The following is a 23,877-nucleotide window of genomic DNA, read 5'->3' as shown; positions in this document are numbered from 1 at the left end:
GCCACCCAGTCTTTGACAACACAGAATGCTGTTGTTTCAGGACTACCCAGACCTCAGAGACTGCCACCAGCATTTTCAAACTGAGGATGACCTTTAACCAAAGCAATAAAGGTGGAAAGGCTCTTTTCAGTCAGGAGGGGTGGAAACCAATAACCTATTTGATTATGTCACTGGGAGCAAGCAGTGCTGCTGACCTTTAGACCTGCTCTTGGGCTTCAGGGGTACACTTTTTTTTTAACTGCCATGGTTACACAGCTCTGAAGGGATTTAATGTAGGTTCATAGATGTTGGAATTCAAATGATCCAGTCAGTAATATTGCTGAAATGCCTTTATTAAATCCAAAGGCCAGTAGTAGTTGTACCATTACTTCTAATGAATGCTCTGAAGCACTGTAACAGAATACTAAGTATAGATTAGATAGCACTGCTTTAATACTTATTAATGGCATCACCCACATAGTAATTACAGTTCCAAGCATGTAATCATAATACTTGCAACTGGACTAGTGAAGGTGATTATAGCTAGCTCTAGCACAGGGGTGCTCAACTTTTTGGCCCCACAGGCTGGATCAGACCCTGCATGCCAGGATCAGGCCCCAGGCCATTTCTATGCAGTCCTATATGAAAAAATCTGACTCCGGGGCTCTCTGCCACCTCTGCCTACTTCTGCATGCAGGGATCGGGCCCTGGGCCACCTCCACCCAGTCCCATGTATGGTGATTGGACTCTGGGGAACCTGCACTACGACTGCCTGGTTCTATGTGCAGGGATCAGGGTCCAGGGGTCCCACACCACCGCTGCCCAGTCCCACATGTGGGAATCAGGCCCCAAGAGCAGGGCCACAGCTCGCAGGGATCTCCATGGGTTTGCAGGCCAGATGACTTAGCACTAAGGGCAGATCTGGTCCACAAGCTGGGGTTTGAGTATTCCTGCCCTAGCAGATCAACTCAGACAAGAAAGGAACCCATCTCTCTTGCTCCATTTTATCCCCGCAGATTTCTCATTATTCATCTTCTTCTGAGTTGTAGGGGTTGATCAGAATTAGCCTGAATTTCCACACAGAAGTATCTTATCGTGCCCAATACACAAAACCATGCTACTGTGTTGTTTCTTCCTAGTAGGCTTCTTCCCACCCCCTCCCAGATGTTTCTACCACCTTTTCTTCTGCATTTTCATATCTCGAGCTCATCGAATTTCTTTTTGGTAATACGAGCATTTTTACTGTATGTGCACATGTGTATCTCTGTCTGTCTATCTCACTCCCTCTCTCTTCTCTCTCTTTGCTTAAACTTTGGTTTCCTGAAGGATTCTCAACATCTATGTTATAATTTTAGCACATTTCATAAATCCTACAATATAACATGTATATTAGGCTGCCTGTTCTCCTTTTGATTCTGTACACTAGGTATAAAACCTCAAGCAGTTCCAGTAACAATTTGGTTCTTGTTTGCCTAGTTCCTTATTCCATTTCATTCAAGAATAAAGTAAGAAGAGGTTGCAAAATTAATACATCTAAATGTGCATCGCATTAAACATGCACAGATGCAAGATTTCCTTCTCTTTTGGTGCATACTGACACAAAAACTTTGGAAGTTAGTGAAGCTGACACAATTTACATCAGCAAAGAATTTGGCCTGGAATCACCATGCACAAAATTTAGTCTGTCAGATCTCTAAGGCAGAACTTCCCTGTCAGTGAATCAGGCCCTAAAGAACGGAGTCACTCGTGGCCAGTGACTGGAGAGTAATAACAATCTTGTGGTTCAATACACATGAGGATATCAGTCTGACTCAGATCTTTCATGGGGGTTTAAGAGCAGAACATTTGCCTGTCCAGTTGTTAGATGACAGCGTTAAATGTTTAAAATAAATATATATTGTAGCAGTGTTTGTATTTCATTTCCATACAAAAACTCCAAAAACGAGAGAGTTTCATAAAGTGGAGACTAAACATGGTCTCAGCTCCCATACCAATGCGGAGCAGCCACCTACAATATATTTTGTACATTTTTAAAATTGAGACATTAAAATTAATCTGGACAATGGGGAAGGCAGACTTTTCTAGGTTATCTTGACTACTAGATCTCACTGTTAGAAATACTTTTTGGATAGCAAGTATTTTAACCATTCTTAGTTTAGTTCCATTACTCCAAATTATACCCTTTGTGCACTACCCATTTGGTCAATGGTGTTTACTTCAAGTAGTTTTAGAAATAAACTCTTTAGTGTTTATTAATGCAAAACATATACAGCTACTTTAAAGAAACGCCCTCAGAAGTGGGCGTGGCTATTCAGCATGATCAAACATTATGCGTGTTTTTATATGCATATAAATGTAGCAATTGCAAAAAAGTACAAAAAATACTAAAGTGAATTTCCTGTAGTTCCTTTAACACGGCAACTTCAATAAGATAAAGTCGGTATAAGCAAAGTCTTTTTGCTTTCTTTGTTTCTAGAGTAGTTTCATGATCCAGGCCAAAAAAATATTGATAGTGTGAAACATGACAAAAACATTAAAATATCGCATGTGTTTTCACTCATCTGATTCAGTTATGACCCAGAAAGCCTGAGTTTGAGCTAATTCACACATTCTTAAAATATGTATCATATTTGGATTGTTTTTCCCAGTAGCAGATGTCACAAATATGCACAATTTATGAATGCCAGCTGTGCATAACTTACCTCAATTACCTTTTTTGAGCAGACTGAACTACCTAACATACAAATGTTGAGAGACTGTAAAGCAGGGAATGTGTGAGCTTCTAATGATTCAGCAGCATGCTTCAGGAAGGATACTTTTAAAAAGTTCAGCTACGTCCATCTGATATTTTACAGTCAATAAACTGAACTAAAAATCTTCCAGTAACAGATTCTCTCTTGAGATTTCTGGAACTTTTGCTTCTGGCTATTTCAGAATACCTTAATGAACATCCCTTCTCACAGCATTTTTCAGAGACAAAAAATGCATATCAGATTAAATAAAAAACAAAAAATATTTGGTTTGGGTTTGGTTTTAAGACAAAGGGAAGTAGGTTAATTCCATTGAACCAGATTGCCCCTGAAGGTGTTGTTCACAATACTGTGTTCTAAACTTTCTTAAGGATGAAAGTGATTTTAAAGTCAAATAACTGAATGGTTAGGTAGTTTTTTTAAACCCATGCTGAAAGAAGTTGCTAAAACATTTTGAGGGGAGGAAGAGGCTCCAACATGGTTCTTATTGAATGAGTTGGGGATCCTGTTTTGCCTGCGTATGGGAGCAAGGGAACTACATACTCCTAGACCACATCCAGATGTGCAAGGGTGTGAACTTGCAATGGCACACATTGTAGTGGCACAAATTGTTCCACTACTTTGTGCCACAGCACACACCCCTGCACATGTGCTTTGGTGAATGACAAATTGTCCCGCTTCAGGCAAGCTTCCCATTCCCCACTTCTCCCAGCTCTGAGCATATTGGAGCACCTGGAGCACAATGAAATAGTAGAAATACAGCCAGAGCATCTCCCTGAAGGACTGAGCCTCCATTTGTTCCAGTGCATGGTATTTTAGTATGCACCGCACTGCTTTTTTTCTCAGTGTTTTTTTTGCTACTGGGAAATCCTGATAACAGATTTGTCCCCGCGCTACAAATTTGCAGCATGGGGCATACTTTAAAATGCTGGGCATGTGGTTTGTGGTGTCACAAAGAGGTTTGTGTTGCCACAGACTGCACGTGCCTGCATGTATGGATGTGGCCCTATTGTCTGTGAGCCGTGATAGCAATGGCTTCCCCCGCTTTGTACCAACATATTCATTCATGGGAGTGAAGAAGGAATTTAGGTTTCAGAGAGCTGCTTTCTTCAGCATTTAGCTGCCATTCTAACATAAATGAACATAATGGACTGTAAAGTGCTGCTGCTAATCAGTAAAGGACCCAGTTTTGAGAGAGGCTGTGTATTCTCAATTCCCCAAAGCACAAAATACCTATTCTGAGGTGTTTAGTACCTCTCAGGATTGGCCCTAGTGGGCCAAATATACCTCTTAAGTTTCCAGTTCCAGTGTGCCAGGCTCCCATTTGACTCTTGTTCAAATCCATCTTGAAGACTAAGCAACTCCAAGGTTCCTTACGACAGGGGGTGGTGCATAGAACGAGTGTAAGTTATGGGGAAACTAAGGCACAAGGAAAATGAGACAAGGTAGAGAGAGACCATTACTACAGACTGAAGAGAGCTGAAAAGAAGTTAGAGCTGCAGAGTAGGTGGAAATAGGCAATCCAGCCAGTTCTTTTCCACCAAGAAAACCTCAATCTCATTAGAACAGACTCAGATTCATGCTCATCAGAAACTGAGAGCATGAATGCAACAGTGCCAGCTGTACTCACACCCCCCCAAAATTATTGGAATGTCTTAAAAACCATAGCATTAAAAAAAAACAAAAAAAAAACTTTGGGGCACATTTTATTTACCTTTAGGCACTTAAAGTAATGAAGTAATTGTTGAGAAGCAGGAAATGAATGAAGTAATAATTTAAAGGTGGAAAAAAAGTGTCATCTTCAGCATCCCTGGCAGAAAGGTCAGAGTATTTCTGCTTCCTATGGAGATTCAAATAGAGATCCTGTTAGAATAAAGCATCTGCTTCTGTCTTGGAGGCCTGAGAAGAATGAGTGTGATCCCCAAGAGCTTGTCTGTCTCTGTACCAACCATACAAATGGTCTACTAAAAGATATAGCCCACAAGAACTCTTGCCTCTGACATCTCCTGGAACTTCATGGCAACAACAGCACCACAGTTTTCTGTCATGTACTGGTTGACCCTAACCCTATTTTTGTATGCAGTAGCTTGTAGGGATAGGAAACAATTTTATTAATAGTCACGTGAGTTGCATGCAGATTCTGTGGATTTTCTAGATTTGTGTAGGGGGAGGAAAATCATCCCTCTCCATTTTTTTAGTCTCTTTTGAAAAAAACAAAGGATACTTAAATATGCAGCAACCAAATAATTACATTTAAAGTCTGGTTATACACCACTGACAATGGATAATACAACCTTGAATGATTTTGTGATTTTACTCAATGCAGTTGTGAAATCAGCCTGCACATGCATGTTAGCTAAGGCAGTGCAATAACATGGATTTGTAGCTTATGTTCTTATAACCATATAGAGAGGCATAAAACATTTTATTCTCTCACATTTCAATATTTTAAAACTCTTGTGACAGCTATGAAATCCAGCTGCAGCAGGATGACTAAAAAGTTGATTTGCTTGTAGCTTACCTAAAAGAACCATACTTGGTCTGTCAGAGTACACTTATATCTTCACAACTGTATTAAATACATTAGATGTTTTCCATGCATCTTTGGACTGTGAAATTGATGAATCTGAATTTAAAATAGGGAGTTTGAATTAGCTAAAGAGTGGAAGAGAATGGAAGAGAAGAAGTAATGATTTATTATTTAATGTCAGAGATTTAATCAGAGGTTATGGGGTTGTGAAAATTTTCAGTAGCTTAATCTGAAGTCTCAGCAGCATTGACTTCCTTGCTACTGCATACTGACAGGCTCTGGGGCCCTTGTCCAGGTAACTTGTCCCTCTGTCAGCCACAGAGAAGCTTATTTAAATTACTAACTGACATAAGGCTTACCTGTGTTCAAGGAGCAGATGTAATGTGTATACAAATCCATATGCACACATGTAGGTTGTACCCGTGTTGGTCTAAGGACATAGGTGGACAAGGTTCTTTGGGTAAATGCGATATCTTTTATTAGACCAACTTAGATTGAGTTGGTCTAACAAAAGGTATTGGATTTACCCGAAGAACCTTGCCTGCCTGTATCCTTACGTAGTGCATTCTCGTCAAACCACTCCCTGACATTGATCAGAAGATGATAACCTTGCTATACGATCATCCCCTAGAATTCAGTAAGGGATTCTGGTTCTACTGTAGAATCCTGTGGGGTGGTTCAAAAAATAAGACTATAGGAAAAGGTCTCCTTTTCAAGAAAATGTTTTGACTTTTAGAGTTCTGTAGAGCCCTATAAAATTGTATTTCTTGCAAAGATTCCATTCAACTTGTAATGTGGTGCTATATTAGTATTATTGTTCCCATTAGCATAGCCTGTTAAGCTGATTAATAAGGATCGCCATGCATCATTTTCCATGCTCCTAAGGACAACGCTGTGAATCATTTACTACAGAGACCTCTCCAACAAGCGTTTGACAAAGACAGGAGTGTTAAAAGATTAAATTGACTGTGTTGCACATGAAGCATAGATATTTACAGCCTCTGCTGTATTTGTAGTCAGTCCATGTCCAGTTTGAAACCGACAGTGGTAATTTCTCTGTTTCCAGAAAATACCTACAGTGCCAGGTAATTTGAACCATGCTTAGTTTGAGCCATGCTTGGCTTGTACCACACTGTGCTACCAGTCACTGAGTCTCTTTCATAACTGCAGGGGGTTGCCCTATTACATGTTCATTACTTCCTTTACACACAGTAAATAAAATAGTAACTTAAAATATAGAAAAAAAACTGCTGTTAAAATAACATTAAGGTTCTCTCACAAACAAGAGTAGCAAATGTTCAAGAAGGTAGGAATCTCCTGTCTTCAAATTTGCATTTCTAGTTATTCAATAAAATAGATCATAAGAAACAGAAAAATGTTCTCCTTGCCCATGTCCCACTGCTGTGTTGCAGCTCTGGATACAAATCAACAGAAGCAAAAACAGGGGTGCCATTTCCCCAGTCTGTGCTCCTCTTGCAGTCCCGTACACACATCCAAGGTTCAGTGCATATTTATTTCCTTTGTGTTGCTTTCTGGCAACTAAAAAGAAGCTTTCTCTTAGTGTATGTTGATCAATTTAATGGGCTTTAGTGGTTCCTGCAGAAATTGCGTAGTCTTTGGCACTGGTGTGCACAGTGTTTACATCATTTTGAAGACTTGGGTAATTAAATTTATAGTTATGTAGGGCCTTTTCTTTAAAAGACAGATTTAGATCCTGATTCAAAGCCCACTGAATTTGATGGAAACTTTAGTTGGCTTTAGCAGGTTTTAAACTAAATGGGTTCAGCTGCCTGAGTTGGTAGGGTGTATTTGCAACATTTTGGATTATTTGCAGTACATGGGTTGGAGGAAAGTATTTTAAGCACTTTCAAGCTCAAGGGCTCAGTTCTTTCTTCAGAATCCCCCTCAAACAAACCTGTGGGAGTTGTTGTGTATACATCCATCACTGACAGAGATTGGCTTCCAGGTTCTCAAAACTGGTAAAAAATATATATATGTGTCTGTATGAAAGTACAGACTGTGCTTGAGCTGTCACGACTTTTCAAAGCTTAAGTCACTTCAACCGATTTACATTTTCCTCCAAGTCAGCTTGAATATTTTAAGGATTGTTGATTTGCCCAAATTAACTGTGCTAATTGCAGCTAGCTATTTAGGCCCCTGAACTTCTCTAGGGAAAAATATACTTTTTTATTTATTTATTTATTTTCGTCAAGCCTAATGTCTTTGTCCTGGGTCCTTTTTTGGGTAATTCTCAGCTTCAGTGGCAAATAATCCTGCACAGAGTCCCAGATGCAGTGGGATTTCTCTAGCTACATGTGGAAGAGAAAGGATGGGGACATCTGGAGGTGGGACAGAAAGAGGGAGGAGGAGGAGGGTGGAAGCTTGTATATCCTTCCCTAAGTATCAACCAGCTGTTGCAGAAGGTAGAATATGAGGATACTGCAATCCAGGCTACCCAAAAGCTGTTTTTTCAGTACAGTCTGGGGGTCCCTATTTCTCCCTACCTCTAGAAATCTTCCACCTTGGCCCTAAACTTAGGATGATACCTGCCACAATGCAGAGGGAGGACTCGGCTCTAAACCCCGTCACCAAAAAGTATCAATAATTACTGAAGTGGCACAAGCATCGTGACACTAGTTATGCTATCATCCATTCTGGAATGATGATGATGATGATGACTGTAATGCGCAGCTGCACCTTCCCGTTGTGCTAGGTTCTGTACATGCATTAAAAAGATGTCCCTGCCATAAGGAGATTTACGGTCTCAGCATACCTATTGTTATTGTTTTTAAACCTATTTCTGCTTCCTATGGCAAATGCTCAAGATTTATATTGTGTTTTGAAAGGAGTGTTTCAATTTATCCTAGGAGGGCTATGTCCTGGCTCCAGCGATCCCTGTAATGAGAAGCCGTGTCCAGGGGACATGCAGTGCGTGGGGTACGAAGCAAGTCGCAGGCCGTTCATCTGCCAGTGCCCACCAGGAAAGCTTGGGGAATGTTCAGGTACAGATTGCACCCCAGAGATAAGCAGGAAGTGCAGGAAGGCATGATTTATATATGAAGCACTTCCATTGTGTCATTGTAAGTAGAGCTGCTGTTGAAAGCCAGTGGGGATTTATTTGTGCTGAATGCTTTGAAGGATCTGCTCCAGTTATGTCAACTTACATGGATTGTAAAAGAAGCCAATTGTACAAATCTCATGTTGCGTATACCCTGATTTTGTTTCCAGTGAGAAAACTCCCACGAGACTGAATTAGATCAGGATCAAGTCCCAAATCAGTAAACCATGGGACATTAAGGAAACAGTTCCTTCTAAAGCAGTCTCTCAAATGGGGTAGGCATACTCCTGTGGGCATGCCGCAGGATTCTTGAGGGTAAGCAAGAGGAAGAAATGGGAAAGCAAAAGGGAAAGGGAAGAAAAACAAAGCTGAGGGACTCCACAGTATCTCTTAGGCTGTTGGAGAGGTTTCAGTGTGGATGTTATGACATAAAAACAATACTTTATTATGATGTGTAACACAGAATCACAGGCGTACATAGCACAGCAGTATACCAAATTGTAAAAGGGATACATGAGCCAAGAAAGTTTGAGAGCCACTGCTTGAGAGACCTGCTCTGATTGGATACTTCCCTGCTACTATCAAAGCCTTTGGGATTTTTCAGGAGATTTAGTTGTCCAGTAATAAAAAAATGTTACTCATAATTAACATTCATAAGCTTTGGAATTTTTTCCCTGAAAATGCCAGGCTGTCGCTAGAGGAATGATTCTGGAGCTTTGTAACTTTTCTCCAATTATCAGCTCCCAGGGGCCCAGGAGCCCGATGTAAATCCCAGGGAAATCAGCCAGAACATTTCCATTGACTTCAACAAGCTTTTAATTCAGACTCTTTGATCCATAAACATTTTGCTGAAACAGAAGATTCATCAGATATATTAAACAGCATCAAATCCAGATTCCTTGTATTCAGCTAGTGATAAGCCCTTCCCATCTTGGATGAAACTTTAAACATTTCTGATTTCAGGGCTGTTGATAGTAGTCCTAATAAAGTCAGTAAGGCTTTTCATATAAGTATGGTGAATAGGATTTTTCCACTCATTCTGAAATAATTTTTCTCTAAAATATGGCAATATAACAATAGATAGATAAAAACATGTTTTATTTATAAGATTCTTACTATAGGGTCTCATTAATTACATATATTCTTTAATTAATTTTCTGAGCAATTGTAGGATTATTTCATGTGTCTACTCATTCTAGCGTATTAAAGTAACATGCGTCTTTTCAAAATGGTTTTTCAGGGCACACTTCTCTTAGCTTTGCTGGGAATAGTTACATCAAATACCGAGTTTCTGAAAATAGCAAGAAAGAGGAATTCAAGTTGGCTCTCCGTCTGCGAACTCTGCAAAGCAACGGGATTATAATGTACACCAGAGCAAATCCCTGTATAATTCTGAAGGTAATTAAAATAACTTATCTTTCCCACAATCATTTTTCTTGATTATATGTTTTTCATTGGCTCTTGGTTTGGGGACTGTAGTCTCATTTCAGCTGTGTAGTCCTATGATGAGGACTGATGGGTTTTAGGATAACAGGGAAAAACAGCAATTTTCGACAACAGCAACAAAAGGCAGCATGACTGCCTCATTAGTTGCATTTAATTTTGAATATGCTTGATTGGGTGCGATATATCATAAAAGTATTGTGAGTGTCTCAGTGCAAGAGCTGATCTACTTCGAGATGTGAGATCTGACCATATGATTACATATTTTAAACCACACTTGCTGAAATGGCTTCCCTTGTGTCCATGTCTGTGATTGGAGAATGTGTCTTTGCTACTGCACAACACTGTTCATTTCAATAAAAAAGTGTTATTAAAGCTTTACCTGCTAAGTAAGAAGGTGTCTGTAACTGAAATGTTCTTCTGGAGGGCTATAAGGCAAGTGCAGAGCTGTATTATAATGAATGAAGTCTCCAGTCCTTTTCACTCTTTGCTGAACTGCTGAGAATGTGCTTGTATACAGCAGCCAATTTTTTTTTGCAGAGCTGGTTAAAAGGGAAGGATGTATATATTTGCTGTTTTATATTTTTTAAACTAAATTCAGGTAAAATTAAAACTGTGACACTGTGCAGCAATGTGTTCTACACAAACAAGTAGTTTGTGAGTGAGAGCTTTGCGCCTGTCATTAAAGGGGAATCTCAGCATAACTCTGACTGAAATGAAGCATTATTGAGCCCTAAACGTTATGAGATATACACAAGCTATTGCTTGAACTTTCAAATGTCTTTTGTACAGCAACAATGAAGCCTTGGAAACCTGGTTTGAATTCTGCATTAGGGTTGCTTGTAGCATCTGTGTGTATTCAATGCTATAGTGTAATCTTCGAAAAGTACTCAGAAGAAGTAAATGGCCTAGGTTAAAGGTGCCTCTTGAAAACAGTTGGAGATGACCCAGAGATAGTCTGAAGTGGTACAATGTTGCTGATGATGGTGATAAGGGAGTTTGAGTTATTACAGTTCATTGTGTAACAGTATCATGATAAATGAATCCTGGCATCTTTTCAGGCTTTCATTCATCTTGTAGTAGAAACATATTCTACCCTATCAACATTCTTCAGAAAATTACAGACATTATACTATGAGTATACTATCTGTTTTAGCTGTCTTCCTACTTTAATGTGATGGATTGCTTTTCGCAAAAGGCCAAGATTTTAGGTAAAAGTATGGCAGTAAATAAAATCTTTAGAGATATTTAAAAGAAATAAAGCATTATTTATTGATTGATTTTAAACTATAAAGGGCATCTAAAATTGAAGTCATGGTCACTTGTGGTCATTGAAAAAAATTGCTTGGCACTAAACCTATAGTCTGGAAAAGAAATTCAAATTCAATTTGAATTACTTAACTGCATACAATTTTGGGCTGGATTCTTAATTTTTTGGGGGGTGGTGAATGTGTGCACACACATTTTAAAGTGTTGCATAATGATACTGGATTAATATAGCAGCTGCTATGTTTCCCTCCAGAGGTGGAATGCTCTGCAGTGTAGTAGTATATATTCTCAAATAAACTCACATGAAGAGCTCCATCAAGAAAACATTGTTCAGTTTCCAAAATCAGGCACTCAAAAATTGGGAAATGATCAGTTTAAAGTATTACAATGCAAATTTAATCTGAACTTTGGCCTGGAAGGCCCTTCTGGGGGGATCTTCCCCTGACCCTGCAAACAACTATGTCATACAATCTCTGTCATGATCTTTGCATGTGAGTAGGATGCCACTGTCTTAATTACACGTGCACGTACTGTTTTTCTCCCACAGATCACTGATCTTGTTCAGTTCAGTATTCGTAGAAGGGGTGGTAATGAATGAATAAGATGTTGTTCATTACTTTGTTTTCTTTGCCTTGTTCAATGTGTATCTCCAACCTGTTCAAACCCTGGTTTGGAGATGGAATTAATGATTTCCTTAAGAGCTGTTCTCCAGCAATGATCACTATGATACTGAAGTGCTTCATAAAGATTAGTTCATTTATTTTAGAACAAGCATGTGAAGTGAGTCATGGCATTATTCCCATTTTACAGGTAGGGAACCGACACACAGTGATTGAAGTACATAAATTCCACTGATTCTGGGTACCCAATACAAGACATATAGGTCCTAATCTTTCAGATCTTTGTGTTATTTCAGAATATTTAGCATTACATAGCATCTCAGATGTTGAAAGCATAACTCTAATTCACTTCAGCCGCCACTGTGAGTGCTCAAGTATAGACCACAGTTCTCTTTGGCAGTGTTCAACTCACTTAACCAAGAAATCCTCTTCATCTTCCTGCTATCTCTGCCCGACTCACCACAGATCTTTCTACTTCTAAAACAAAATAGCAGGTTGCACAGGTTGCCTCTCCTTCACTGAGCCCCCGTCTCCCTGCCCAGGTGGTTACAGATGTCCTCCTTCCTATGTCAAATTCTGTCCAGTAAGTTCCAGTCTCCTTAACCAAGAATCCCAGCTCCTCTCATATCAACTCCTAGTCTCCAGTCTCATTAACTAGCTAATACAATTAACTCCCTTATGGCTCCTCATCTAATCTGCCTTTCCTTCCCAAGGCCCAACCCTGTCTCCTAGTCCAGTCAGCCAGTTTCATTTTCCACATCATGCCCCAGCCTCAACAGTACCCTACTCCCAGGGCACATCTACACGTCACTATGACAGTGCTGTTTACTGCACTGTGTGTTAGTACTTCCTTTTGAAAGTACTAAATCATGGTGCAGTAAGAGCCCGTACTGTGGCATATGTGTGGTGTGTGGTTATTTTTAGCAGCTACTTAGCCGTAGCAGCACGCTATACCAGGGAACATGTTACTACAGTGAAGTAGTTGCTGGTCACATGTAGATTCCTGCAGATGCTATGTTGCCATGGCACATTGCTACAGTGACCTAGCATCATGTGTAGACGCACCCCCAGCCTGCTCTTTTCCTGCCTCTTGCCTAATTTTTGTCCTGTACATCCAAATCTGTTGGATACTCCTTCACGCTCCCTAGATGCCATTAGTGAGACAGGCTTCTTACTCTAAGTTTCAGTGCCTGGCCGAGTAGCTGGCTTGAAGCATTTGAGAGCAACCATTCTAGAAGTCCAGTTTTACCCTTGTGTCCTGGACTTGCAGCATACTCTTTGTACACTACATGTGCAGTCTGATTAGCACTTGAATCTGCGTGAGTCTTCAGTGTGTTCATGAAGTGAGGGTGATATTGCTTTTTGCTTCTGAAATTAAAGACATCTCTATTTAACATCCATAAAGTGTAGTTTGTCATCAGTTTAATACTTGATCAAATGCATGTGGAGTTCTAGGGGAATGGCAAAAAAACCCCACCACTGACAGAGATCACCACTTGCCAAGTGTCAACTGTCTTATCAAAAGCAGGCAGGTTCTAGAAAATTTCAAAGAAAAGATTATCGGAATATTTTAACCTGGGCAAAACAATGTGCTGCTTTTGAGGAAATAATTGAACCATTGTGTTTAAGAAGAGGCTGCAAAAGTAGTGTCCAGGGATAATCCAGGAGTAGCTATGCCTATGCTCTATTACGGATATTTCCCATGATTGTGGGCTTTGCTACTTACTTTCTGGAACCAGGAAGGAATTATTTTTCCCCTTCTGTTATTATCTGTGTTAGGAAGATGGGGTTCACCTTTTTCAGAAGCAGTGGGGTTTTGCTACAGCCAAGCCTAGGGATTTTGACTGCAGTATTCATACCTTCTCCTAGCAGGACTTAAGCCTGAATGTTTCTGAATAGAGGGTTGCGCCCCTCTGCTCAGGGTCAGACTGATCACCATATTTGGGGTCAGGAAATGATTTTACCCCATGGTCACATCGGTACAGGCTGGGTTGGGGGGGAAGGGCATGGCCCTCCACCTGTGACCTTCTCCTGGGATCTCTTGAGCTCATATTAACAAGCTTTACATCAGCAGGATATTGCCTAGTGTGGTCCCCTTGCTTTACCTGTGGCAGCTTAAGGTGTTATGTCTTGTGATTGTGTTAGGTTGACTGTGTAGTTTTGCAAATAGGTTGGACAGTGGATTTGTATAGGATAGTTTGGATAGGGATAATCCTCCCTCTGGTAGAGGAGTTGGATTAGATGACCTCTGGAGGTTCCTTCCAGCCCTACTTTTCTAAGATTTTGGCTGAAACTCTTCAAAAAAAAAAATCTGCCTTAGAGCAGAAATGCCCCAGAAATCTCCATCCTTAAAATGGAAGTTTGGCAAAATTATAAGCAGTTGAAAACAAAATCTTAGGAGAAGTGTCAGGTAAAAGGAGATGCTGCCAACCGAACTTATATGTGCAATAAGTGATGGAGATTCCCACATTCATATGGCATCTATCAACCTTGATAAACACATTTATTTCCCTTTACCAATAGTAGCTCAAATATGGAGATAGGCACCTTAGAGAATTGTAACAGATGGAGAAATACGGTCCAGGGATTCATCTGTTATCTGAAGACTCGTGGGCTCAATTCTTTGTTCTTTTCTAGACTTTCTACATAATTGTGAGCAATATACTTTGTGATAACATTTTCCAAAGTACCTTGAGTCCTTTAGAAACTTAAATACCTAAGTCACTTTTGAAAAAGTCCTCATCTCCTATGTCCTTTTGATGTTTTCTAAAATTTTATCTTTAGTTTTTGCAAACTTTGATTTCCTTATCAGGGATAATAAGTACTTGGTTTCTTCTCCCCCTCCAAACCTCTCCCTCAGGGTGATCTGAAGATAAACACATTAAATGACTGTGAAACAGTCAGGTATTCAGGAAATCTAGGCCATATGAACAGTTTAGATCAGGGGTTGGCAACCTACAGCCCATGGGCAGGATGTGACCTGTGAGTAGAGTGAATCTGGCCTGTGGCAGCTCATGTAATTGGCAGCATGCTTCAGCCACAGCAGCTGAGGTAGTATCCCCAGAGTCCTGTTGCCCTCCAAATTCAGTGTATCTTTTGTGCTGCAGCAGGTAGATCATCCTCAGGGCCCTAGTCCCTGAACTTTTCTATCTATTCCCTTTTCAGTGTGTGTTGTTTGCCAGGAGGTGCAGGGGTGTGGTCCACGGTGGGGCTGGCTTGTAAGTAGTCTCCCCCGGTGGCAAATGATTGCCAATCCTTGGTCTAGATGGATAAATTGGAAGTCTGTAAATGTGAGATTATTATTATTTGAATACTGCTTTCAGTTAAGTTAAATATGACTGAATTGCCTGTCAAGAATGATGGATGAATTTCAAATAACAAAAACAAACAGGTCGATTTTACTTTTTATATTTATTAAATAAATTAAATGTTTATCAAACTTAAATAAAATAGGCTGAACATTTGAAGATAACAGTCCCTCCCTGCACTTGCTCTCGTCCAGTGGGCTGAAGGTGGACCTGTCCATGCTGCCACCCAACCACCGCCTGCTTGTCTCTTTGCTGGAAGGGCAAGGGCAAGGGCAAGGGCAGGTGAGCTCTGTGCCTTGCAACACCCACCCACACCCTGGGACTTTGCTGCCCCCGGGTACCTCCTTCCCTGCTTGTAGCTCAGGACAGGGCCACCACTGCTTGCCCACTGCCTCATGCTTCTGCCTGGCTCCTGCTGTTCCTCAGCTGGCTCCTCCCTCTGCCCTCCCCGCAGTGCCAGGCTCCTGGCACCCTTCTGGGAGGAGTTCAGTAGAAACAGCCCTGGCTCCTGACGTTTTTTCCCAATTCTGGAAGTTGGGTTCATCCTGACATGGTCACTAAACAAATGCTAAGGTTTAGCAAAGACACTTCTCTGAAGACATAAATGTTGTCTCACAGTTTTCAAGCTATTCACATTTAAAAAGCATTACGGACAAACAGGCACACAGACAGATGGACTAAGCCCTTTGTATATAGAGAATGCTTCCAGAGATGGAGATGGGGAAGTGACCCTGTGCTGTGCTAATTGCTCAGACCCCAGTTCAGTAAAGTACTATAAATATTTGCTTAACTTCATGCATGTGAAATCAGTTAGGGCTCTATATGTATTTACAAGTAAGCACATGCTTAAGTGCCCTAAATGAGAGTAGAAAATGCAAGTATGTCATAGCTACCATGTGTGAGAGTGTCTATTGAGGACAAAAGATAGGGTATGTTGTGCCATACACATTTTTTTTAAGCAAACCCTCTTCTTTCCTACTGTAATTTATTTAATAATTGATGCCACAGCATGGTCCTTAATGTTTAAACAACCAGCTTACTTTTGGAAGCTCATACATTTATGATAACTCAAGGGATGGGAATATCTTCATATTCCTAACACAGTCCTTTTTGGACGAATACTCAATTCCACAGAACAAGCGCTTGTCTACTATCCCATTGAAGACCTACTAGTTAAAATAGGTTGAGATAATGAGGATCTTATTTATTCAGTTATTGCAAATGAAGCAATTAATCCATTGATTGAAAGAGATCAGCTGCTCTATAAGTAATTTTTTTAAAATGTGCCTCTTGCTTATGAGACAGTTTGAGGCAGAACGAGATATAGTTCAATTATATTCTCCCTGGCACATGCAGGACATTGTATCACTGTTTCCCTTCTCTAGTATAATAACTGTCAGTAAAGAGAATATAAATTAAGAACTCTTAACAGGATTACACCATTTTGGCTGAAAATCCTAATTTACTTTGCTCTGACAAACAGTAAAATGTAAGTCCCATTTGCTCTGTAAAATTAATGGTGGGGAGTGGAAATAAAGACTGGCTTTCCCTTCATGAAGAAAATGTAGCTGTTAAACTGTAAAATGTGAACATATGTTCTTCAGTCCAGACAGTCAATATGAAACTGCATGGTTTCGGTAAGTGTATTTTATACATTTTAATGTATTACTACTGCATGGCTTATAACGGATAAGATGGAAGCTTGGATATGATCCCAGGTACAGCTGGAGTTCAAGCAAGTAATATTTTAATTAAATATACTGTTTTACACAAACAAACCTGAAATGTAATCCCACTAACAAAATATTTCCCTAGATAGATCAGTAGGCAACATATTGTATCCATGGTGTGTGACTGCAGATGGACCGTGTGAGCCTAAGGTGGTCTCAGAAGGACTGTTTGATCATTTTATTACCTATGTTGATATACAATTGTGGATGTTATCCAAGCATTTTAGCCAAGCTAGTATTCTGATATAATTTACAATATTCATTCAGTTCCTCTTGCTTTTTTAATGAAACAATCAAAATGCACCAGATTGCATCACTCTTTGGAGCCTTCTCTATACCTCTCTGCCCATTTCATATATTTGATGAGTTATATATAATAGTATGCTATGGTACACATCCAAATAGAAACTGGTATTATAGCTCATGCAGCTGTAATGAAAGGTATTGCAAATATGTCCAGAGTGTATTCTTAGGCAGGAAGCTTCAGGCTATTTAGAAATTACCTGTTTAAAGAGACATCTTTTCCCTAGCATGAATCTTTATCATACTTCTTTAAATTGTGTGAGGTGGATCTCTACTTGTGTTACCCCACACTTGCCACTTGTGTTAGACCATGCAGTCTAAATCATATATAGCAGGCTTGTTTAGCACCTAAGAAAATGTCCAATATATGTAGCATTTTGCAATCTTGCAAGCCTTGAGGCTGAGTTTCTTTCCCAGCCATTACACTAGCACAGATTCTGCTGCACAGGACCGGCATGGGAATAAGTGGATAGATTGATCAGTTGTATTCTGAATAACAAAATAACAAGCCTTAATGAGGTGGAAGTAGTCATCACACCTCATGAAGTAACAAAGTAACAAGCCTTAATGAGGTGCACACAACTGAGCCACTGTTCCAAGATCATCTAGCTGGCACACTTTAGTTCGTTTAGCAGTGTCTTTAATAGAAAAGTTAATAGGATTTACATAGTATAAGTGGCTGCCTGCATGACCTGTGGACATTGTAATTGGCTTCCGCTGTACTGTCATTGGATGGTAAATTTTGCACCTTTCTCTGCTGTGCTGGCAGAGAGAACTGAGCCTTCTGTCCTTTGATTTAATTTCAGTTGGAAAAATGAGCACCAGAAGCTCAATCTTGAGTTGATTTCTGGAACCTCAATTCAAGCCAATTATTCCATTGAGGTCAAGAGGATTATGTGAAGGGCTAAGAGCTGTATATGTGGAAAGGTACAGGGACTGGGCATGATCATCAGCCTTTAATATTTTTTTCAAATGTTTGCTAACATTGACTTTCTTCAGTCAAAGCTTTAACTTCTTGTTTCCCGTATTTCTCAAAACTGAGGACATTCTGCAACTTGGACAAGCCTGCCCTGAGCACAGGGCATCCCTGAGCTACAAGGCTATAGGAAAACAACAGAGATTGATTGTGACCCAGAGACCTGCAATTTGTGTTGTGCTCCCTGCTTGCCCTGAGGGTGGGGGATAGAGTTTTTCCTCTCATAAAACAGAGTCATTTCCTCTTCTGCCTGCCACCTGTCTAGGCACTCTGTCCAGTATCCAGCTTAGATGGCCAACTGCATCATCTATGAATGCCCTTGTGGCCCTTCCTTGGGAGCCCAAGGTTATATTGACATAGACTATTCTACCTGTTGCTGGCTCTCTGGCCCTTATGCCTCCGACATATGAGTGTGGCAACACTTGCTTCATCATCCAGTAAAGGCATGGGTAGAGAAACCAGTCATTGTGAGGTAAGCCAGGGTGCAGATTTACAGTATAGTAGCCCAACTCCACAGTCACTGCCCAAGCGTGCATTCAACCCACAATAAGAAGGGGGTCGCTCACCCTACTGCCCCTGAGAGGCAAGCTACCTCACACTCTCTCTAAGGTAAGAGAGTGCTAACAAGTGCTCTTTGGCCCCTGAGGCAAACATCTCAGGGTCTCTGACATAGCGTAAATTCACAACCCAGCTAACCTGACAGTGACTTATTCATGTTTCCATACCCTAGGTAAGGTAAGTGGAGACACAGCTTCTCCTTTTGGCCCTTTCCCACTCCTGCTTTTGCAGCCCCAAACGTCCTTGCCTGGTCAGTAACTATCTAACTAATTAACATGTTTTTATGGCTGCCCTCATGGTGTTCTTTGTGCATTTCACAGTCTTGAATGTATTTAGCCTCGCTTCGCTCTTGTCCTTATTTTACAGATGGAGAACAGAAGCACAGAAACACTAAGTAACTCACTCAGGCTCATACAAGAAGCCTGTGGCAGAGTAGGGATTTCAGTTAAGCCTAGCTGAACTAGGTAACCTCTTGACCAGTCTAGCCCTGAGTGTTTTGGGTGTTGTGGGCATGAAATTTCAGATGATATTGAAGATTTGTGGTAATCAGTAAAGATATTAGTATAAAAAATTAGAAGGAAGCTATGTAAAGTATCAAAATACACTATAAAAATCTTTAAAATATTGTTTCCCAGACATGAGCTATATAATATTTATCCTGCGTGTTTGTGTATGGTGCTGTATTTATTTAGGTCGATAATTGGGAAAACATGTTATGTGGATTCTGGTAATAGGTATGCATGTAGTGGGTCCTTTGGAATATAATGAGTCTTATGGGAGTTTTATGTATATAAAATAAATGAGAGACTAGACTCCTTAATAAAAACCTTTAAAGTAAGAATTGTACCTACTATTTTTGCTGCAATATCTACTTTTCAAAGTTTTTTAGGTTGGCATATATTATTTCCTTATGTTTTGTGTTTTAGACCAGGCCTAACTTGTACCTGCAAAAATAGTGTGCTCATTTGTTGCATGGGAAAAATAAACTACTGCTTAATTTAAAAACAATGAGCTCTGTTCTTTGGGGCATCTTGTTTATCAAGATACCTCCTGAGCTGAGCCTTTAACAGGACCAGTTTCAATCTAAGGATATTGTTTACAGCCAAGTTTTAAGCCCCTTGAGATGAGACTTTTTAATGAAAGGTGAATCCAGACTTATTCTTATACATACTTTTTAGCCTTTTTATTGCATGTAGGGAGTGGAAAATAACAGTTGAGATTCCTAAACTCCATCAGTTAGGCTACTTGTGTTAAAATCAGGTATTTCCTATTTTTCCTCAATTGTGTCAAGCTGCTGGGGTCTAGTGTGGTTATTAAATAAAGGGTGGTTAATGATACACTCCTGTGGTCAAATGCTTTCTTGCTGCCACATTTCTGTGGTGCAAAGGAGGCAGAAAGATGGATTGGATGGGTGATGGGAGGGTTACCACTGATTTAAGCAAGTCCCTGTGGGATAGAGCACGCTTAGTCAGTTCTCTGCCACCAGCATCCAGCAACTGCCATTGGTAAAACAGAAGCCATTACATTATTTTGAAGCTATTACTAGGCTGGATTGGCTTAGAGGAGACTTAAAGTTACAACCTGGCCAGTCTTGATAAAAGGGGAGAGACTGGAAGAACAGAGCTCAGATAGATCTGTGTTATTCTTCAGACTGCACTTCAGTGCAGACTCAAGTACCAGTGCACATGAAGGGCTAAAGCACCATGAAAAGCCAAGCGATACACACACAGTCAAGGAATTTTTCTAGTGCCTAGAGTGAAGCAGCAGTGCTTACATTGTTCAGAACTGGACCATTGAGAGTATGAGAGCCTTAAGGATGGGTGGAGGTGCTATTTCTCATTCACTATTGTGCAACATCCTGTTGACAACTACAGCCATCGTTTACATGAGTGAATATAGTTATCTGTAGCCATTCTCCAGCCTCTGAGAGCTGTGTTCTTTCCCTGTGACCCAGTGATTTCTGTGCTTGTCATTGGACGGCCCTGTTGTAATGACTGAAACTAGGGTTGTGGAGCCAGCACCATATAACTTGCAAACTCTCTGCCGAGCATCCGCAAGTGTTGCCCTGACCATAGATGAACTGCTAGAGCAGGGGAATAGGAGGCAAAGCTCTTGGTTCTCTGGTTAACTCTACCTGTGATTTCTCTTGCAACTGTCTGCAGCCCAGTTAACCTACATGTAAAAAAGATGCAAAGTTAGATACACCTGTATTTATGTATTACACATGAATACATGTGAATACATGTAAATTCAAATTTATTCACATGCATTTATATGCATTATGTGTATTCTCATGTATTCACATGTATTTGTGTATTACACAGTACAGTATGTATACTGTTTCCTGCCAATATTAACTGATGCAAAGAGGAAAGGTTGCAGAAGGACACTAGGGCTGTGTGAAATTTCACCAGCAGTTTTATTTCGACACTGTTTTGACTTGTTTCAATCTTGAAACAGCAAAATCAAAAGGAAACTGAGAGCTTCAAAACACCCTTGAAACAAAACAAGGCAAGTCAAAACATTTCGAAGCTCAAGCTGGGTTTGCCTTCAGGGAAACGGAAGCAAAAGTAAGGAGAGGCGGGGGGAAGAGGGAGGATGTGGGTGGGGGGGAGGAGTGCTCTCATTATTGGCTGTGTAGCTGGCCAGTGACTGTGATCCTTCCCTGAGATCCCTTCCAATCCCAGTGTTCTGGAGGAGGGGTGGAAAAAACTGCAGAAAAGACAGCATTGTTTGAGCTGCCCTGCTTTCTGCCTTGGTGTCAGTTGAGTGAGGGCACACCTCAACACACAGTGTCACCTGCCCATGTCCTGAGTTTTGCCTGTCAGCAGCTAGAGGTGCAGGGCCCCAGAACCCAGACATCCCCTTCACAGCTGGCAGGCTTCATGGCCACAGGAGGAGCTAGCAGGCCTGAAGCGTTTACCCTGCTGCACCTTAACACACACAGTGTCACTCATGTCATGAGGTTTGCTTGTCATCAGCTTGAGGTGCAGTTTCCCCCAAACCCCTACACCGATCTCCTTGAAACTTAGCTGCTTTGTGGCCTCATGAGGGACTAGTAGTAGATTTGACCCCACTGTAGTGTAACATGCACGTGACATGAGTTCTTTGCTTTCACAACTTTGAGGTGCAGTTTCACTGAAACCCCTGCTCCTATCTCCTTGAGACTTGGCAGGCCTCATGCCCTCAGAAGGGGCTACCATTCCTACAAGTTTCATCCAAATAAGGCTAGAAATGACAAAGCTATAGGCTGTTTCAAGCTTCCCCGTTATAGCCTACGGACAAAACGCCGAAACAGTGTTGAAACAGCAAAAGTGTTTTGCTGAAACGAAATGGAACAACAGTTTCAAATAAAAATGAAATTCGAAACAAAACGCTGTTCCATCAAAACATTGAAATGCAAGTCAAAACAGAACGGTGCCATTTTGCACAGCCCTAAAGGACACCATGCTTGAAGTCTACATGGATGTTCAGGAGCAGGGGGAAGAGGAGAAAATAGGGAGACATTAAGTATCTTTAAAGGTCTTCATGTTCTTTTGGAGATGTACAAAACCTTTGGGTGAACAGTTAGTCAAGGCAGCAAGCCTTAGGCAGCAGGAGAAAATATTATTTGCGGGGGCAAGGAGTGCTGGAGGTGGGGGGAGGACGTTCGGGGGGCGGTGCATGGTGGCCACCTGACCCCCACCCCTCCTTCCCACACAGTGGAGGAAGGCAGTGGAGGAGCATGTGGCAGGGCTACTGGGCATGGTGCTATGATGGAGGGGCATGGCAGTAATGCTAGAGCCATGTTTGGGTGGTCCAAGCCCCATTAGCCCCAGCCTTCTGCCACCTATGAACCAAACCTTCCTGCTCTTTTCTGAGCTTTTCTGTTTGAGGAGCCAAGGATTTAATCTTCCTCAAAGTGCTGTTAAAAAATTCCCTCTTTGGGGTTAGGGAAACAAAAGCATACATTTCCATGTCTCTCCATATGTACATACTTGCACTGTCCCTCACAGTTATACCATGTATTCTCTCCCTTGTGATGTATTCTCTATATTTTACATACAGGCATACCTCGGAGATAGTGCGGGTTCGGTTCCAGACCACCGCAATAAAGCGAATATCGCAATAAAGCGAGTCACACAAATTTTTTGGTTTCCCAGTGCATATAAAAGTTATGTTTACACTATACTGTAGTCTATTAAGTGTGCAATAGCATTATGTCTAAAAAACAATGTACATACCTTAATTAAAAAATACTTTATTGCTAAAAAATGCTAACCATCATCTAAGCCAAATGGCGCCGATAGACTTGCTCGATGCAGGGTTGCCACAAACCTTCAATTTGTAAAAGCGCAATATCTGCAAAGCGCAATAAAACGAGGTATGCCTGTATTGAGATCTCCGGAGACAGGGTTGATTAAATGACTTCCAGCAAGTCCATACAAGAATTCTGAAGCCGGAATTGAACTCTGTCTTTTGAGTTCCTCTCCAATACCTACTGCTTTCTAAAATAGTGCTCTTCTGCCAGTTTGCGAGCAAGCAGCAAGAGAAATTGTAATAATAATTTCACTTTCAATAAATACCCAGCTACCTGAAGTGGGTGAAGATGGAAACCACACAAGAGTGGGCCTTTGCATTGTGAAAACATTTACATTAAATTCTCTCACATGACAGTGTTGATCTCAGCGTAAATATGAAGGAAGGCAGGCAAGCAGAGGCTAGTGATAGCTCTTGCATTGTTCTGGAGAAAGTCAGAGCTCAGTGAAGACTTCTTGTCAACTCCATAGGATATAGCTGACCTCTGTCAAGTTAAGTTTTACTGTTTAGTCATAAAAGGGATTGAACCTGTAGAAAACAACGAAGGTGCTGCATCCCAATGGCTTAGTCCAGTAAGCTAAAACCATGCAGAATCCTGCAGCATCACTAATGCAAGCTTGCTTAAATAAATTTCTTTATACTATATTTACCTGAATACAAGATGATCCTGAATGGAAGATGATTCCCCAATAATTAGATTCTATGCATGCAAACATTATACATTTATTATAGTTTTCCATGTATGGAATCAAATGACTGGAGGATCATCTTCAATTCATCCCTCCTCACCCCACTACTGCAGGTTGGGGTGGGAAAGAGTGATGAGGGGGGCAGTAATGGTACAGACAGTTGGGGCATGTGGTAGGACAGGCAGTGGGGTAGGCAGTGAGAGGCAGGCAGCTTGCCCCCTACTGCCTGCCCCCTCCCCGCCCACTGCTCACAGCCTCAGGCTGTCCTTATTCCCCCTTTCTCTGTTCCCCTTCCTCCACTTGCAGCTTCAGGTCCCCCATTGCTGCTACAGGGCTGCTCTGTGCCCCAGGCCGCAGCAGGGACC

The 23,877-nt window shown here is 41.0% G+C and overlaps 1 protein-coding gene across 4 annotated transcripts in view; it reads left to right on the top strand.

The window, feature by feature from the left end:
• Positions 1 to 23,877, top strand: part of FAT3 (FAT atypical cadherin 3) — a 555,551-nt gene that overhangs the window by 499,498 nt on the left and 32,176 nt on the right. For all 4 annotated transcript variants that reach the window (XM_019530348.1, XM_019530346.1, XM_019530345.1 and 1 more), the window contains exons 20-21: positions 8,127 to 8,261; positions 9,558 to 9,715. In XM_019530348.1, the coding sequence (XP_019385893.1) occupies positions 8,127 to 8,261; positions 9,558 to 9,715 (293 nt within the window). The remainder of the gene's footprint in view (positions 1 to 8,126; positions 8,262 to 9,557; positions 9,716 to 23,877) is intronic.

The sequence above is a fragment of the Crocodylus porosus genome, unplaced genomic scaffold (genome assembly GCF_001723895.1).
Source record: "Crocodylus porosus isolate Cpor-Errol unplaced genomic scaffold, CroPor_comp1, whole genome shotgun sequence".
Lineage (NCBI taxonomy): Eukaryota > Metazoa > Chordata > Crocodylia > Crocodylidae > Crocodylus > Crocodylus porosus.
The sequence above is the reverse complement of the archived record's forward strand: the minus strand, read 5'-3'. Positions and strand labels throughout refer to the sequence as shown.